Source organism: Diceros bicornis, chromosome 3 (assembly GCF_020826845.1).
Source record: "Diceros bicornis minor isolate mBicDic1 chromosome 3, mDicBic1.mat.cur, whole genome shotgun sequence".
Taxonomy (NCBI): Eukaryota; Metazoa; Chordata; class Mammalia; order Perissodactyla; family Rhinocerotidae; genus Diceros; species Diceros bicornis.
The window spans coordinates 71,568,980-71,586,805 of NC_080742.1; the positions used below are offsets into that span (position 1 = coordinate 71,568,980).

The 17,826-nt window shown below is 35.1% G+C and overlaps 1 protein-coding gene across 3 annotated transcripts in view; it reads right to left on the reverse strand.

The window, feature by feature from the left end:
* FAM3C (FAM3 metabolism regulating signaling molecule C) overlaps positions 1 to 17,826 on the reverse strand; it is a 46,438-nt gene that overhangs the window by 8,413 nt on the left and 20,199 nt on the right. For all 3 annotated transcript variants that reach the window (XM_058529018.1, XM_058529022.1, XM_058529023.1), the window contains 5 exons: positions 13,137 to 13,166; positions 12,324 to 12,447; positions 5,952 to 6,010; positions 4,726 to 4,776; positions 2,659 to 2,743 (listed from right to left, as the gene is read on the reverse strand). In XM_058529018.1, coding sequence (XP_058385001.1) covers positions 2,659 to 2,743; positions 4,726 to 4,776; positions 5,952 to 6,010; positions 12,324 to 12,447; positions 13,137 to 13,166 — 349 coding nt within the window. The remainder of the gene's footprint in view (positions 1 to 2,658; positions 2,744 to 4,725; positions 4,777 to 5,951; positions 6,011 to 12,323; positions 12,448 to 13,136; positions 13,167 to 17,826) is intronic.

Here is a 17,826-nt window from a genome sequence, read left to right on the forward strand (position 1 = left end):
TTTTAAATGCACAGAAGATGAATCATATATTGGCCATGTGTAAAGACATCAAAGTTTGGACTTCTACTTTTACCTTATAGGTTGAACCCTCTTCTGAGGCTGCTTTTGGTGCATTTGATGGGCATCAATAAATAGCAACTAAAGAGTAAACATCATCCTTGCTTGGTTCTTAGGTATGGCAACGATTTATTATTAGCAGAAGGGGAGCAGGTCCGATGCTCATCAGGTATAAGAATGAAATAACCCAACGAAAAAGAGAGGTCATGTGCATCTATTCAGAAAAGTAGGGCCTTTTTTTTAACTTTAAAACCTCAAATTATACATGTACTATCCTCTTCTCACAGCAAAAGCAAATAGCTTGATAAGGAAAGCCTAATTACATTGTGTTTAGCTGTACTTAACTAAATGGCAATGGATGATATGTCAGTTTTATTTAACCTTTGATCTATGGATTTAACACATCCTTAGCTGAACCAGATAAAAAGCACAACGTCAATGAGACTACTTCAACTTGGAAACATTCATAAAGTGCTACTGTTTTCTTAGTGCAAATCTGTAATAATGTAGTTACACATTAAATATATGTATAAAAAATCAATACATAGAAAAACATGCCATAATCCTGTGTGGAACTTAGACTTTTAAAGCCTTTTCAATGAAAATCTATAATGGATATTGTTTTATTCTTGATAAAAGTCATCTGGGTAAAGTATCATAGATTGAGAAAGAAGACTATTAAAGAGGATTTAGCCCCAGCAGAAACATATTAAGTATACTTATTTTTATAAAATAGCCATTAAAAAATTGAAACAACATCTTATTGGAGCAGGAATAAATAGATAAACAGAACAGAACTTCTAGAAACAAAGTCAAATCTACGTAAGAACAGGCATTTCTTCACATAAGAACAGTGGCTTATAGTCACTGAGAAGTTACAAGCAGATTTTTTTAAATACATGAAAACAGTAAAATCACTAGAAGAGAAAAATCTACTAAATATTTAATTTAGAGATGGAAAAATACTTCTCCAATATAAAAGTAAAAGAAACTAAGAAGGAAAATCCATACACTTGACAACATAAGAATTATGTCTAAACTTCTAAAAGTCAAAAAGCACCATGAATTTAAAAAATTAAAAACAAAATAATATATTTTAAGATGAGAAATGGTTAATATTCTTAACATATAAAGGGCTCTTACAAATAAATGAGTCAACCTGAGTGGTCAAAAGACAATTTTATAAGAGAAAGAGCCAAAAACACTTGTGAAAAAAATCTAGTCTCACCAATAACCAAAGAAAGGTATATTAACACAAAATCCCTTTCCAAAACTTTTAGTATTGGGAACTTTTAAAAAATTAACAATCAGTGTCACGGAGCTTCTAAGAAACACGTAAAATTGGTACAAACTTAAAAAAATTCTCTTTTAAAAACATGTACATCCTTTAATTCAACAATCTTACTCCAAAAAAATTTATCTTGAGGAAATAGAGATGATAGTTCAAAAAGATTTTTGCTCAGTATGAAAAATTGGAAATAGCCTAAGAGTCCCAGCAGTAGGTATTTTATTAAACAAATTCTAAATCATGACACGTTTAAAAACTACATTAGGCAGGGGCCGACCCCGTGGTATAGCGGTTAAGTGCGCACGCTCTGCTGCTGGCGGCCCGGGTTCGGATGCCGGGCGCGCACCAGTGCACCACTTGTCAGGCCATGCTGTGGCAGCGTCCCATATAAAATGGAGGAAGATGGGCACAGATATTAGCCCAGGGCCAGTCTTCCTCAGCAAAAAGAGGAAGATTGGCATGGATGTTAGCTCAGGGCTGATCTTCCTCACAAAAAAAAAAAAAAAAAAACAAAACTATGTTAGGCAGACATGAACAATTTTGTTATGAAAAATATTTAATGATACAGGGAAAATATTCATCACATAAATAAATGAAAAGGTGTGCTAGAAATACTACCATCCCAAATGTTTAAAATGAAGAAAATATGTGCATTGAGAAATCTGGAGATGGAAACTAAAATATCATCAATGGTTATCTTGGAGTAGTGAAATGAACTGGAACTTGTTTTCTTCTTTGTGTTTTTCTGTATTTTCCAAATTTTTACAAGGCATACAGTTTTAAGAAAAAAGTTACAAACTACCATCTATTAAACTTTATGAAAAATATATCACATTTCTCCTTTTATAATTAATTCCACTTCTAGGAATTTAACCTAAGGATATAATCAAAGGTGCAAAAAATTTTATGTAAAAGGATGTTTATCACAATGTTATTTATAATACGAAAAATCTGGCAATAATAGGGAACTATTAAATAAAAGTGAGGCCATATGATCAACTGTTCATGAGCCATGAAAAATGCTACTGAAGAATATTTATGTCAGAGAAAACAATTTAAGGTTGTTAAAAACAGAATATAAAAGAGAGTATTACAAACTTTATGTACAATATGATTCTCATTTCACAATAATATATGCATGATAAATACATGAAAAGATAGAAGGAAGTAAACTAGAAAAAATATTAACAGTGTTTATCTGGAAGTTGGATTACTTTGCTCTATTTTATAAACTTTTTTCATTGAAAATGTATTGCTTTTTAAATTATAAATTATAGTTCCAAAAATTTGAACACATTTTTAAGTTTACATACTTGGTTGCTCCATCATCATATGTTCCCATTAAGACTATTGTTCCATCTTGTATGGACTTCAGAAATTCAATAAATGGGGCCACATCTGAAGAAAAAGAAAGAGTTGAAGGTGTTTTAAAAAATAACTAACCATCATGATAATCTCTAACATCAATATAAAATATGAAGTATTTGCAAATCAATAATTTCTAACGTAGAGTAACCAAAAAGGAGATAAATCTTATGAACAATTAAAAAAATTAAGTTTGCACCTTAATATGATCCCACCATTAACTTAAAATTTCCCAATCCCGATTCATCCTATGTGTCTTTGGTACCGATTTTCTAGGGCTAAATGAAAAAACCACAGCAAAGTCATATTAAAGCATGACTTAGGATTTAAAGTAAGAAACTCAGGGGGGCAGGAGAAAGGCTCATGGTCGCCCTGAGTGTTTGTAAAATTGTTTGCACAGGTACTTTTCTAAAAGAGGATATACAGCTTTTATCTATTTCACAAAAGGATTTGTAATTTTTAAAAAATTATATGAATACATATACACATACACACAAACACACCTGAATTAAGGGATCTTCTGGGCATATCTACTCATTATAAACTGGGAGAAAGAATGTCGGTTCTAATTATGGCAAATATTATAGTCATTACCCGCTTCATCTAGCGTCTCAAGGTTCACAAGGACTTCAAACTAAACCTCGTCAGTAACTACAAACTGGTGGGGCCGGAGGGCAGATCAGGTACCTGAACGAGTCCACATCCTCAACTCTTTACAATGTCAGGTTTCCTACAGTCCCCAAGTCCAACATTACTTCAAAACTGGGTTACTTCAAATTTACTCAGTTTCTTTCCACAGCAAAGATTCCAAATATTTTCTCTAATTGAACTCTATTTTTATTTTATAATAACAGCATTTTCAATTCAGAAAAATTGCAAGAAAGCAGCTAACAAATCACTTCCATTTAAATGCAAAGATGGCAGTAAACTGCAACTATTTCTTAACTTGAGGAGTATTTTCAGCAGTAATCAATCTACCTGTGAGGAAATACCAGAGCTTCTGGTCACATGACTGATTTCAGCAACAGTTGTGTAAGCCTGTTTCTATGCAGTAAGTTTTGCTAGGACCAATTATGCCTTTAGAATCTAAAACTGATGGTAGTATTTGACGTTTACACAGTTTTGACAGATATAAAAAGTTCGCCTAATCTCATTTAAAGAGTAAATAATACATGGCATCTCATTACAAGCTGAAGAAATGTTAGAAAAGTTGAATGGTCTGAAAACTTAAATTTCAGAAAGCCTAACAGCTGTGGGCTCCTGGAAATACATAAAGGGGATGGGGACATGCAGGAGAGAGCCTCACGCTGATAAATTTCCCAAACCAACAACTTAGAGAAAAATCAAAAGATAAATCAGTGTTGGCCTTCCTTCAAACCTGAAAAAATCCCTTTCTTTCAGGCACATTCTTCAAGGTGCCAGTCCCTTGCCTCTGCATGCTGGTGACTAACTTCCACCTGCTCCTTGAGGAACTTCCAAATTAGGAAGATATCTGTGTATTGCTCTAAGTCCAATGAACTGGAAAGAAAATTTTATTCCTTCTCTCAAATATTCATCTACTTCAACAACAATCCTGGTTATGATTAACTTTTGAGACTGAAAAATCATATGTAAAGAAATCAATTCAGTCAGTTAAAATGCTTAAATCAGTTATGCCCTTCTTCAAATTACTTCTTTTTTTTTTTAAATTTCAGATAGAAACCTAAAGGAGCCCATTGAAAGCCTTCAATTAGTTGTCCTGCAGAAAAGAAACTCAGATTTCTTTTTAAATCTCAAATTTGATATTATTGCTCTTAATTACACACTGCAAACAATTTTTATAAAAAAAGTAAAGTGTATGCAATATGACTGATCACTTAAATATAGGTGGACATTTAGTGAAAAGAAAGTAAGAGAAACAAAATGAACTAACACAAAAATAGTACCATTTTTCTCTCATTAATGGGCTATATTATGCTGAGGCGATTAAGAAATCAGTGCTAGCAACAGAATAGTTATATGTTACTCACACTTACCTCCTCCCCACATGTCAAAATATTTGGTATCTAATACTTCTCCTGTTTTTCCTGAAAGAGATTGAATTCATATCAAATTATGCAACTGAAATATACTCTACGTTGTATAAGGCAAATGATCTTATCCAATGATTGATGTGAATTCATTAGCAGAGAAAGAATTATTTTAAGAAAGACTTAAAATCTGAACCGTATACAACTGAAATATATTTCTAAAGGGTAATTTTGGGATAGGACTTTCTCACCAATCTTATAAGCCAAAGAACAGCAAATAGAAGTTCACCACTGATTGCAGACTATTCAAATTCAAATTCAAAGTTAGATATTTTTCATCCTTATGTGTTACCATCTTCCCTTACTTAAGAATTACCCAAAAATACATAAACCTTTTATAAAAAGATGAATCTGATGCTATTTTCTATCATTAAAGCAATCTTTTTAAAAAATTTACATTTATATCCCTTTTAAAATGTATTTTTTTTGCTATCAATTTAAATAGGCAAATAGATGAAGAACCCTTTACCTAAGAAAATGAAGAAAGTGGAAACTCAAAAATTTATCTCTCGCTGTGAAATAGGTAAAAAATATTTTCCTACACTATGAATAGCATAACTGTGGTTTCTAACTACACTACACAGCTTTACAGGGTTATTGTACCAGAAAGAGAAGATCAGCATGCAATTAGGCCTCACGTTATGGGTTCACATTTTCAGATCTGATTTTGCAATAACACTCGAGATACTCAGGATTCAATGAACTTATTTATACTGATGAAATTATCAGAAGAACGTGGACAATACTGAAAAATTACATTTAATTCTTACCCTTCATTCCTCCCCCACCCCATCCAACAGTCTATCACCCTTTTTCATTTTACACACCCACATTCATGTTAATCTATCTTCACATTATATTAGGATTCCAAAATTTGCAGCAAGAATTCATCAATTTAATGTCAGACTGGTTGTTTACTGACAACTTCATGGGAAGCTCTCCACACATTGCACAGCAAGCTGGATACTTCCAAGAATGCATGAAATAAATACTTAGACACTGAGTCTCCACCTATAGTTGGTATTTTGGGGGCTAAAGGGAGGGGTGGAAGGAGGACTTCAGTGTCAAGAGTGGCACTTTCTGACCTGATCCCTTGATATTAGAGTGTATTTCACTTTGGGGCACACGAATATCCACTGACTACATGTATAAGCTAAAATAATTATTCTTACCATTTACCAAGGCAACATTGATTCCTCTTCCAACATTATTCTTGACACCACTCATTAAACTGAAAGGAAAAAAGCCAAGACAAATTTAGAATTATATATTGCACAAATGTACATCAAAGAGATAAAGAAAAAAAAGAAGTTGGGGATATTGTATACACGTACAATTGTTTAGTACTGCAGAGGAAGTTAAAAGGTCTCTACTAAGTCAGAAAAGACAATCTAATATTGAATAACTTTAGAGCAATGTCCTTAAAATTTCACAAATAGAAATATATATTAACAAGTGTTAGGGCGAAATGCTAGACTATTTCTGGCTGCTCTGTCAGATTATGAAATACCATTTTAGAAAATCCTTAAAACACATGGACGTTATGCACATATTCTGCACCATCTCAAGGGATCAAACAGTTGATAACCTCTTTTGCACCTTCTGCAATATCATTGTGACATGAAACAGAAGCGAAATGCCACCCAAATCTTTTATAATGTGAAAGCAACAAGAGCAGGGGAGCACTCTTTCATGACTTTCACCTAATTGTGAACATTCTTAGTGACTGTCAATGTAAAATTTCTCTATGCTCAGAAGAAGGAAGATTGTACTCATATACTGACAGCATCTAATCATAGTCACTTATAGTCATATCTGAAGTAATCAACATCTACTGGCAGCTTATAAGACCATTACATAAAGACAATGACACTGTGAAATGGAAGGCGCCAGTGACATTGCTAGTTATCAGTTCAGTTTTTTCGATTAGAATTGTTAAACTAAAATTGTAATTTTAAAATTTTAATTTAATATTAAAAATTAAAGGTAACAGTAATATTCCCAGTGGTATGCTGTTCAATGTTTAACAACTGGTTTGAGGATGGAGGATAGGAGAGAGTATGCATATGTGAATACACACACACACGTCCATATATTTATACTATACATACATATATAGGTACATAGGGTTATTATAAATTTTACTGATATAAAGAATGTATCGCACAGAATTTCACGAATAATAAAATCTATAATACTTATTGTAAATTCCACATAGCCAACTGATTCTCACAGAATGTTAGCTGATTTTCATAGAATTCATATCTGTAGCTAACCTATGGTTGCAACTAATGAATGAGTACAGTTCTGATTCTCAAAACTCAGCAGTGAAAAACCAAACAATCCAATTAGAAAACGGACAAGAGACATGAAAAGATATTTCACTGAAGAGGATATACAGGTGGCAAAAAAACACATTAAGAGAGGTTCAATATCACTAGCCATAAGGGAAAGAAAATTAATTGAGCTATACTACACACCTTAAAATAAAAAACAGTGACAATACCGAACACTGGCAAGTACACAGAGAAACTGGATCTCTCGTGTATGTTGGTGGGAATGTAAAATGGTGCAGTCACTCTGGAAACTGTTGGGCAGCTTCTTACAAAATTAAACACACACTTGCCACACAACCCAGAACTCCTGGGCACTTTATTGCAGAGAAATAAAAACATATGTCCGCATAACAACCTGCACATGATTATTCACAGCAGCTTTAGTGGTAACAGCCAAAAACTGGAAACAACTGAATTGTTTGGTTGAGGACCACAGGTGATGGATAAACAAATTGTGGTACATCCACACCATAGAATACTGCTCAGCAATAAAAAAGGAACAAATTATTAATATACACCAATATTTCAAGAGCATTATGCTGAGTGAAAAAACCCAATCTCAAATGGTCACATACGATATGATTCTATTTGTATAACATTCTCAAAACATCAAAATGATAGAAATGATAAACAGATTAGTGGTTGTCAGCGTCAGTGATGGTGTGGGTGACTATAACAAGATAGCATGAAAGAGATCTTTGTGGAGATGGAATAATTATGTATCTTGTCATATTGCTTACATGGATCTACACATGTCATAAAATGACAAAGAACTATACACACACATTGCACCAATGCCAATTTCCTGGTTTTGATATTACACTATAATTACATAAGATATAACCATGGGGAAAACTGGGTGAAGAGTACACAGGACCTCTCTGTACTATCTTTGCAACTGCCTGTGATTTCTGCAATTATTTCAAAATGAAAAGTTAAAAAAATACTCCAAAGTCCATTAAAAAAGGAAAAGCATAAAAATTTTTATTGTTAAAAGCTTAGTAGCATTTGACTATTCATCTACCCATATTGGTTGCATATCTGCCTTCAAAATTTCACTGGTCATTCTCTAAAGTTTACATGTAATAAAGCACAGGCTTTTTTTAATGTGTGTCCAAGACTAGTTCTGAAAGGTGGGCCATCGGAGGACCAAACAAATCTGCTGCAAAAAGAGGAGGGAAGTTTCAAAATGCATTTGTCTGCTCCCTTCAGAAATATATTAGGTAAGTGAACCCCGTCATTAATATTAAGAGGCAACAGCTATGGTTAACCTGTTAGATTAACCATTAAGTGTCACAGTGTCTTCTCCAAGTAGAGATCATCTCAGAGTGTGCTGTTGCGTCCATCATACAGCCAAGACATAGAGGCAACAAAGAAGCAAGATGACATGGGCTTCCCACAAGAGGGCAGTAGCTGACCAATTTTTAAAAACTAGAATCCAACTGGGAAACCTATAATTAGCAAATGACAGTCCACCAAAGATTTTAAATGTATAAAGGTTAGTCACTCTTACTAACACGAGTTGAAATATTTTCTTTTATCCTTCATGAACATGAAGGTTCCCCCATCACCACTCCACACCTCCAGGCAAAAATCTAAAGAAAATGATTATATAATCTACAGACAGATTCTAGATCTTTGAATATAGTTTTGTTTCAAATACTTACTATATGTTCTAGCTACTAAGTCTTAAAGTGATTAGTTTAGAGCAGGGTTTAACAAACTACAGCTGGCTGTTTGTTATGGACCAAATTTAGCCAGCTGGCTGTTTTTCTGTTTTTACTATGCATAAGCTTAGAATGATTTTTACATTTTACATGATTATATAAGTACCTATATCATATTCTTTTTTTTTTTTGTGTGAGGAAGATCAGCCCTGAGACAACATCCATGCCAATACTCCTCTTTTTGCTGAGGAAGACTGGCCCTGAGCTAACATCCATGCAGATCTTCCTCCACTTTATGTGGGACGCTGCCACAGCATGGCCTGACAAGCAGTCCATCGGTGCACACCCGGGATCCGAAGCCAGGTGACCAGCAGCGGAGCACACGCACTTAGCAGCTACGCCACGGGGCCGGCCCCTATAACATATTCTTGATTTTACCTCTTGGCCCTCAGAGCCAAAAATACTATCAGGCCCCTCAATGTAGGGGAGAAAAAAATCCCTCAAGATACTCTGCTGTAAGCATATTCCTGTACCAAATATTAAGATTATAATAAAAGATGAAGTATTATTCCTAATAACAATTTCATATAAACTGAAATCAATTAAGTATATGCCTGAAATAAAAGCTATGTCCTGAACATATTAAACTCTATGGGTTCTCTAATAACAAAAGAAAAAGAAGCTACAATTCCTGTATTGTGCGACACCTGATGTTTACATCCAGGATTTTCTATTTCTAACTAATGAGAAGTTTGAAATCCATCTTAATCTCCATAATATATCTTGACTGCATCTACTTGTCCTTAAAACCATGATCACACCTCTAATCTTAACTATCATCTTTTGCCTGTATTGGAGTTTCTCAAATTCAGTCTATGATGATATCACAGACCTGATAATTCGTATGGAAGGGCTGTCTCCTGCACACTGTAGGATGTTTAAGAGCATCCTTGTCCTCTACAAGTAGCACCTCCACAGCTGTGACATTCTAAAATGTCTCCAGACCTTGATGAATGTCCCCTGGGGAACAAAATGGCCCCCACTGAGAAGCAGTGAAGCAGTGATTCATGCAAATGAATTTGCATGTACTCAGAGCATGTGCAGGAAAATACTAAAATTTCTACTTATGTATTTTTAGCATCTACTTACAATATTTTAGTGAGTGCACATCTAAAAAACGTCTGTTACCAACAGGGTAACAGATCCCATTTCTCTCTCTTTACTTCTCTAATCATTTTTACACAGCAGCCAGATAATTTTTCTCAATATAAACAAAATCATGCCAGAGTCTGGAAACCTTCAACAACTTCTCAACACACTCAGGAAAAGATATCATCTCTTTACTTACATGGCCTGTAAGTTCCTACCAGTCTGGCCCTTATTCACTTCTCTCCAGCTCTTTTCCCTTTTAGGGCCTTGGAGCAGGTTCTTCCTTCTGTCTAGAATCTTCTTCTCCCACTCTTCAACTGCTGTCTTCCTTATCCTTTAATTTTCAGACTAAACCTCATTGTCTTTGAGAAACTATTCCTTGACCCACTTGATCTATAAAGTGGGACACCTCAACCTCGTCTCACTCACCCCATCAGTGTTCGTCACACCCTGTGGCTCTGCGCAGCCTGTGCCACAATTTGCAATTATTTATTTGCATGTACTTCTTCAAGATCTGTCTCCCTTATTAGACTGTAAGTTCCATGACAGCAGGAACTATGCTTAATAAATACTTGTTGAATAAGTAAATGAATGATGCTAAGAAATTTCAGACACTTTCTTTAAACTTTTTGTTGGAAAACCTTTCAATATAGAAACAGAACACACTGGAAAAAATGCTAGACTGTGAATTGGTCCCTACAGTTTCTCCACTGGAGATCCCTGGCCAAACATTCAGCCCTACTTTGGGGGCTAGATTTCATGACCTGAGACCTAGCTATAAAACCCCATCAATTATTTAATCTCTCATGGGAATGGCAGGATGATTCCTGAAATGAGGATGGATGGGCGGCCTGCCTCAATTTTATAGTCAAAGAGAATGGAACACAAATTCTATATGACATTCCCCCCACCCAAGAACAAAATTCTCTGTCTCCGAGCCCAGTACTTTTTTACCAGACTTCACTGCCTACGTCCTCTTCTCTTTTCTTTTTGACCTATATCATTTGTGAATAGAAAACCTGCTAGTAAAAATGCTTCTTTGCATTAAAATGTACATGCTTCAAGAAGGCAGAGGAGGTCTCCAAAGACAATCTACCACAGGCTGGGCATTCTAAGAGAACTTTCGTCCCATTACTTAGAGTCAAACTTGGGGCCTCTTCAGCCAAACAAGGTGAAAAAGGGGAAAGGGAACGTTCTAAGATAATGGGAAGGGTACCATTTAACATAAAATCTACAAACTTCTAAAATCCAAGTGCTTTATTACATAATTCAGTAAAACAGGACCATTTTGAGAAATCAGAAGACAACAATTAATAATGGATTATCATTCACATGATGGAAAAGAAAGGAAATCAGTAGGGACCTTAAAGATCACCTAGCTCAAGCCTTTTATTTTATAAGTATTATTCTAAGAGGTTAAATAATATGCCCATAGCTAATTGAAAGGGGGTCGAGGATAACAATTTAAGAGCTTCTATATTAAAAAGAAAATACACACAAAATGCAGGGAGAAACTGCCTAGATTCTCCTCTTATCAGTAAAATTACCTCACTCTTTATTCTACGTAATTAATGGCATATTTATTACTTTATATGACGTTTAAATAAGCTCATATATCTTATTTTCTAGGTAAGAGGCAGACTGAAAGCAACCAAATAAAAATAGAGTTTTCGACTTCAGAGGCAGGAACTTCAAGTTACAAGTGACTGTCAACACTGAGGTAGGAGATTGTAAAACCTAAAAACCATACTTTACAGAGCATCTCAACATAGGAAACCATTCAGCTTAGTGGCAAGCAGTTCTGTGCCACAAGGGACTTGAGGTTACTATTGGATTATTTCACACTTCAACAAGCAGCATTCAAACATTTAAAAAGAAAGATGCTGGTTTGTAAGATAGTGTTCATTACCTAAGGCAATGCTGTCAAACAGGACTTTTTGCAAAGATGGAAATGCTTTCTATCTGTGCTGTTCATTTGGGAGGCACAAGCCATCCGTGGCTACCGAGCACTTGAAGTGTGGCTAGTGTGACTGAGGAACTGAACTTTTAATTAATTTAAATTAATTAACTTTTCTCCTATTGAGAATCAAAATTAAATAGCCAAATGTTTCTATGGCTACCATATGGGACAGCACAGATCTACAGAACTCAAGAGGAAATTCCTCATCTCTACACAAAGCTAGAAAAGTGCTGTGTTCTCGTGTTGCTCTTTAATATGAAATTCAAGAACTTTAAGACTCAAATCCGTAGGGAAAAATTATATAATGAAAATTAAAATCACTTTTCTTTAGTAAAAGCATGCCCAATACATTTTCAAAAGATCCATTAAACTCAGGCTCCATTTGCTGTAATTTAATGTACACCTGATCCTTCCAAATCCAGAAACACTTACACATTGTCTTCCAGACAGATTTTGGGTCCCACCACATTGGCTGCTCCACTGGCCATTTTAAAGGCAAAATGCTTCTCAGGGCAAGGTTTTGAGATCCCACATTTATATCTGGGAGGTTTTGTAGCTTTGGGGGAGAAAATATATATATATTTTTAAAAAACAATGTTAATAGTCTCTACAATCACTTTGTTTCATATCTCAAACCACAAAGTGCATTACAAAGAACACCAAGATGCACATATCTTAAAATACATGCTAGGATTTTTTTTTTCTGAAGCTTTCAAAGAACCTCAAAACAAAACAAAAACCAAAAAATAGAACCTAGCAGGAAACACATTAATATTTGACATAAATGGATCGAGTAATATGATCTTGATGAGGGTAAATATATTTTCTCTAATTATTTTTTTAGTTTATTTTTAAAATTCAGGATGGGGGTAGGTTTTGAATTGCTACTTTGCATTTCCAGTCCACATATGCACACCAACGGTTACCTCCAGGACCAGTAAAAAGTGTAATACGCCACTGAATATCTGCTCATGTACTGGTCCTAACAAGGAATTCTCCTTTCACACACTTTCTGTACTTAGAATACTAAAGCTGAAAAACACTAATGAAACAAAGTATCCATCATGAATAAATACCAAGAATACTGGTCTGTCCAATCAAATAACATCCTTATAACTTTACACAGCAATTTCTAAAACAGTTTTTGTTCACATTAAGCTATCTCCAGTGCTCAAATATAAGTTCTCATATGCCTAAGATAAAACAGAAAAAACCATCTGCAAAATATTGAGACGAAATACTTACAACGTGCAGCTATGTCCAACGCTGACCTTGCTAAGAAAAAACAAAGTTTTCTTTGTTAGAAGGAACAGACTATTGACAAGTATCCACTTAAACATATTTAGAGCTAATAGGCCTATAAAAATAAAAGCCTTTGAACTATTGCTCAGTATACAATAAATAAAACAAAACAAGTGAGAAAGTAACTTGAGGCTACATAACTCACTATAAATAATTACGTAGGGGAGTTAAGGAAGGTGGTATTTTATTATTCAGAGAATATTTTGTTTTTACCTTTACATTTTGTTTTTATTTTTAGCTATAAATTTAAATCCCAATCAGAAAGTTACCCTAAAAACTTACCTTTAAAGGACTTTAAATATATACTTGGTGAATAATAGAGTGTTTAAAACTTGTTGCTGCTGTATGGTGTTGTGTACATACGCACAGAAAGCCCTGGAGAATATACATAAACCTATCTTAGTGGGTAGGCTAGGAGATCGGGAGAGTGGGTGCGAAAGGGATGGTGGTGGTGGGAAGCTTTAATTTCTCTAAAATAGAAACATATTGGGTGTAACAAAAACATTAAGGTCACTACTGAGAGTTTCAGAATTTATCAGTTCAAAGAAGCCAGAATCTTCTGATCCAATTTAACTTGAATGTAGTAGATCTCAACCTGGCCATCTACACTTAGAGCTTTTTAAACCCTAACATCTGATCCTAGTCCAGGAGATTACAATTCGGCTCATCAATAGTATTGCAGACTGCCATTTCCTGATTTGGCTGATAAGCATGCAGTGTCATAAATGTTTGCCAGCTGTTTGACTAAAAATAGCCAATGTTTAGTTCTGTACTATTTTAGATAATTGGGAATTTCCCGTAAGTCCAGTACTCATATTGGAGAATAGAAAGTTAAAGCTGGAAAATAATATGTAAATGTTTAAAAAGAGGAAAATAATCAAGTAAATGAAGGCTCATTAACTCTATGGAACACTCAAAATATTATGCACCATTGAAGTCATAGAGGCAATGTAGTAACATGGAAAAAGTTTAATGCATGGAATAAAGCAGAAAACAAACTTGATCTGTAAGTACTAAGAATATTCATGGATAAGGGCAAAGACTTGAAGGAAACAAAGAAATGACTGGTTAGTAAATTAGGGTGCTGGGATTACTGGCACTCGTTCTTTCCTTAATTATGTCATTTTTCCTTAATTATGCCATAAAACTAAGGGAAAAATAATTCTAGAGATCATCTGGAATGCTCTCAAGTTTTGTAAATGAGAAAATGAAAGCCCAGACAGTGATCAGCAATCAGTGACTAGCAGCATGAAGACTAGAAATTCTCAATTTCACTTTGTCCTGAAGAAACACATATTATCAGGCTCAAGTGTGAAGATGCTTACAGAGGAACATTGTTCAAATCAGGAATTCTGGTATACCTAACTGATGGCAACAGGAGACGGGGAGGACAGTGGGATCAGAATGGGGGTAATATAACACAGCTCATTCACATATGCTGGACACTCTGCCAAGTACTTTTACATGTATTATTGATTTGATCATCACCCCTGTTTTAAAGAGAAAGAAACTGGGAACAGAGAGGTTTACCGATTTAATTTGTTCTAAGCCATAATTAGTAATTGGCAGAGCTAGTTTTCAAAGCCATATCTCATTCTAGCACCCAAACTCATATTGTACCACCCCCCCAAAATGGGAATGCCTGAGGTCTTATGATCACCTGGACAAAAACCGCTAGTCCTGCTGGGAGCCGGGAGCCAGGATAGGGAGCTTTTAGGACAACCCCTCTGACAGCAGAGCGCAGAACAGTCTGCAGAGGGTTCAAGACTCCAGTGTCCACGAGGGCAAGGACACTGCTGAAGAAATTCAGGTAAAAAAGGGCAACAGCCAGAACAAAGGAAGTGACTGTGGGTTTGAAAGAAGTAGACAGGTTCAGAACAATTAAGGAAGCATCACTGAGGAGACTTGGGAATGGATCACATGGAGAGGTGATGGAAAGGGAGGAATCAAGTTTCTCTCAGACATTTGGCTTTAGGAGCGATCATTCTTTCATTCACATGAGCCAATGAACAAAAACACTATCTCTGCTCTCAAGATGTTTATAATCTAGTGAGGAGATAAAGATGGGGGTGGGGGATAGATGATGAGTTCTGCATTGGATCTGTTAATTTTAAGATACTTGGAGAAGATCCAAGTGCAAAAGTCTAGAGGCCAACTGTAAATGAGATCTGGGATAAAGATGTAAACTGGAAAATTAGTAAATGATGAGGCAACCCAAAGAGAGGATTTAAAGTAAGAAGAGGGCTGAGAAGAGAATCTTAAAGACATCAATAATCAAATAATGCTCAGAGAAAGAGTGTCGCTGAGGAAAGGGAAGCAAAGGAAAACCAGGGATGAGCCTCTAAAACGGTCAAACAAGTTTGCTTGTAAAACTTAAGAGATATAAAAAAATAAATAAATGCTACTCAATTCAGAAAACTTTAGTGGGATATGCTTTTGGGAAAACCATTTTCTTAATCATCAGGCTTTCAAGCAAATAACATCAACTCCATTTAATTTGTGTAAGAGTAAGGGGAGAAGATGCTTAAAGGTAAAGAAACTCTTGTGAAAGACTTTTCTTTCCAGATGAAAACTAATTTTTATTCAATATTCATCAAAACCAAAAGCCCTCTACTAGGCCTGCAATTCTGAGAATTTTAACACCTGGAGGCCAAACAGGTAAATTTCCATAAATAAAACAGGATGTTGTCCAAGTGTAGAGTATGGGCACAGCATACAAACCAAAAATCCCTCCTTTGTGCAACTTTTATTCCTCAAATTACCTTAAGAGGTAATTCTTAATTTCTTTCAATATACAGCTTTTCACTTCAAGTAACAATAATAAACATTTCTGATTTGGTTTCATCAATGAACGTCTTTCAATAAGTCAGGATAAAGAAATCAAAGTACACAAAAAAAGTTTTTGTACTTGAAAAGTATAAAATAGTTCTTGATAATGTGTCAAGTTATTTATGTCTATACTATTTATCAATAGTTTAAATTTGAAAGGGTAAAAATAAATCAACTCAATAGAACATTAACTACTTACTACAGCAATATATGCAAAAATAATCTGGACTGTGTTCAGTACATTTACTGGTTGTTAAGTATCCATGCTGAAAACTAACACTACATTAAGTCACAATTACGACTAATCCAATTACGACTAAGACTGGTGGATTGTATCCAGGTAGATAGCCTAGTTTTGACACTATATATAGTTTTGTAAGATGTTACCAATACGAGAAACTGAGTAAAGGGCATGGAAGAGCTCTCTGTATTATTTCTTACAAATCCATGTGAATCTACAGTTATCTCAAAATAAAAAGTTTTGGTAAAAAATTGTTTTAAAAAAATCACAATTTATTTCGGTAATTTCAACTACTAATTGTGGGCAAAATTTTTCATTCTTATTTTCTAGAAATAAGCTCACTTCTTTTCCACAACAGTACTACACAATCAACATGAATTTAAATTTATAGAAACTATCAAGTAATTTATATAGCAACAAGTTGAAAAAATGGAAAACACCACCAAAAGAACTATAATTAAATCTCATGGATCCCCCTAAGATACTGATTATAGAAACAATCCTAATGTCGAGTGAAGCTTGTTACCCTTTGGTAAATCAAGTCAGATGTTAAACAAATGGTAAAGGACAACCACATATTCATCTTTACTCAATTATTCTGAAATAATAATTAAAATTTTTACCAATTCAATAGATTGGAATCCAATAAGGTTTTGTGGATACATGTACTACTACTTCAGTTGTGACAACAAAATAAGCCACCTGCCCTAAGAATGCCTAAATCAAACAGCTAAAACACACACACTAAAACCTTGCAGGTTCTTAAGATTAGAAAAATCAAATGAAAATTAGGCAAGACAACCATCCTAGTTAAAGCAGCCCAGCATTTGCTCATAGATGATGACCAATGGCTTTTCAACTAACACAGCTTTAAATGAATCACACCTTGGAACTACTCTTCCTCCCCACATAAAAATCCTGATCTTCAATTACCTACATTCATTTTCCATTCAATCAGTAATACTATCTACAGGGCCCAGAGCTAGATGCTGGGTGAAGCTCCAAGATATTATTGCCCTCCAGTAAGGGGAGATGCATACGTGAAAAAGAATAAAAGAAATTCTATAATGTAAGTATGTAACAAAACCAGTGCCAAATTGAGACATAAATACTATGCATTAGAACAAACAGTTCGGAAAAAGGTGCAATGCACTCTTAGGGAAAGAGGGAGGTTCAGATACAATTTCTCTCAAGAAGGGGCATTTATGCAGTTGTGAAAAATGAGAAGGATTAACAGATGAAGGGGAGACAAGAAAGATGTGCAGGGTGAAGAATCAGCAGGAGCAAAGGCCGAGGAAAGGGAGGACAGGGTCTGTGAGGGAGGATCATGTGCAGATCAGCCCAGCGGGTGTGAGGCACAGGGAGGGAGGGTGGCGAACAGGCATGAAACGCAGAGGCAGGTTGAGGGGTCTGAGTGCCAGCCTAAGTAGGGAGTTTAGATTTTACTCTCCAGTAATCCAAAGTACTACAGGTTCATGAGTTTTAAGAAAATCGCTTTGGCAGTGGTGAGATAGGCAGATATCAAAGATGAGAAATAGACGTAGTAACATCCCCGTGATGTTT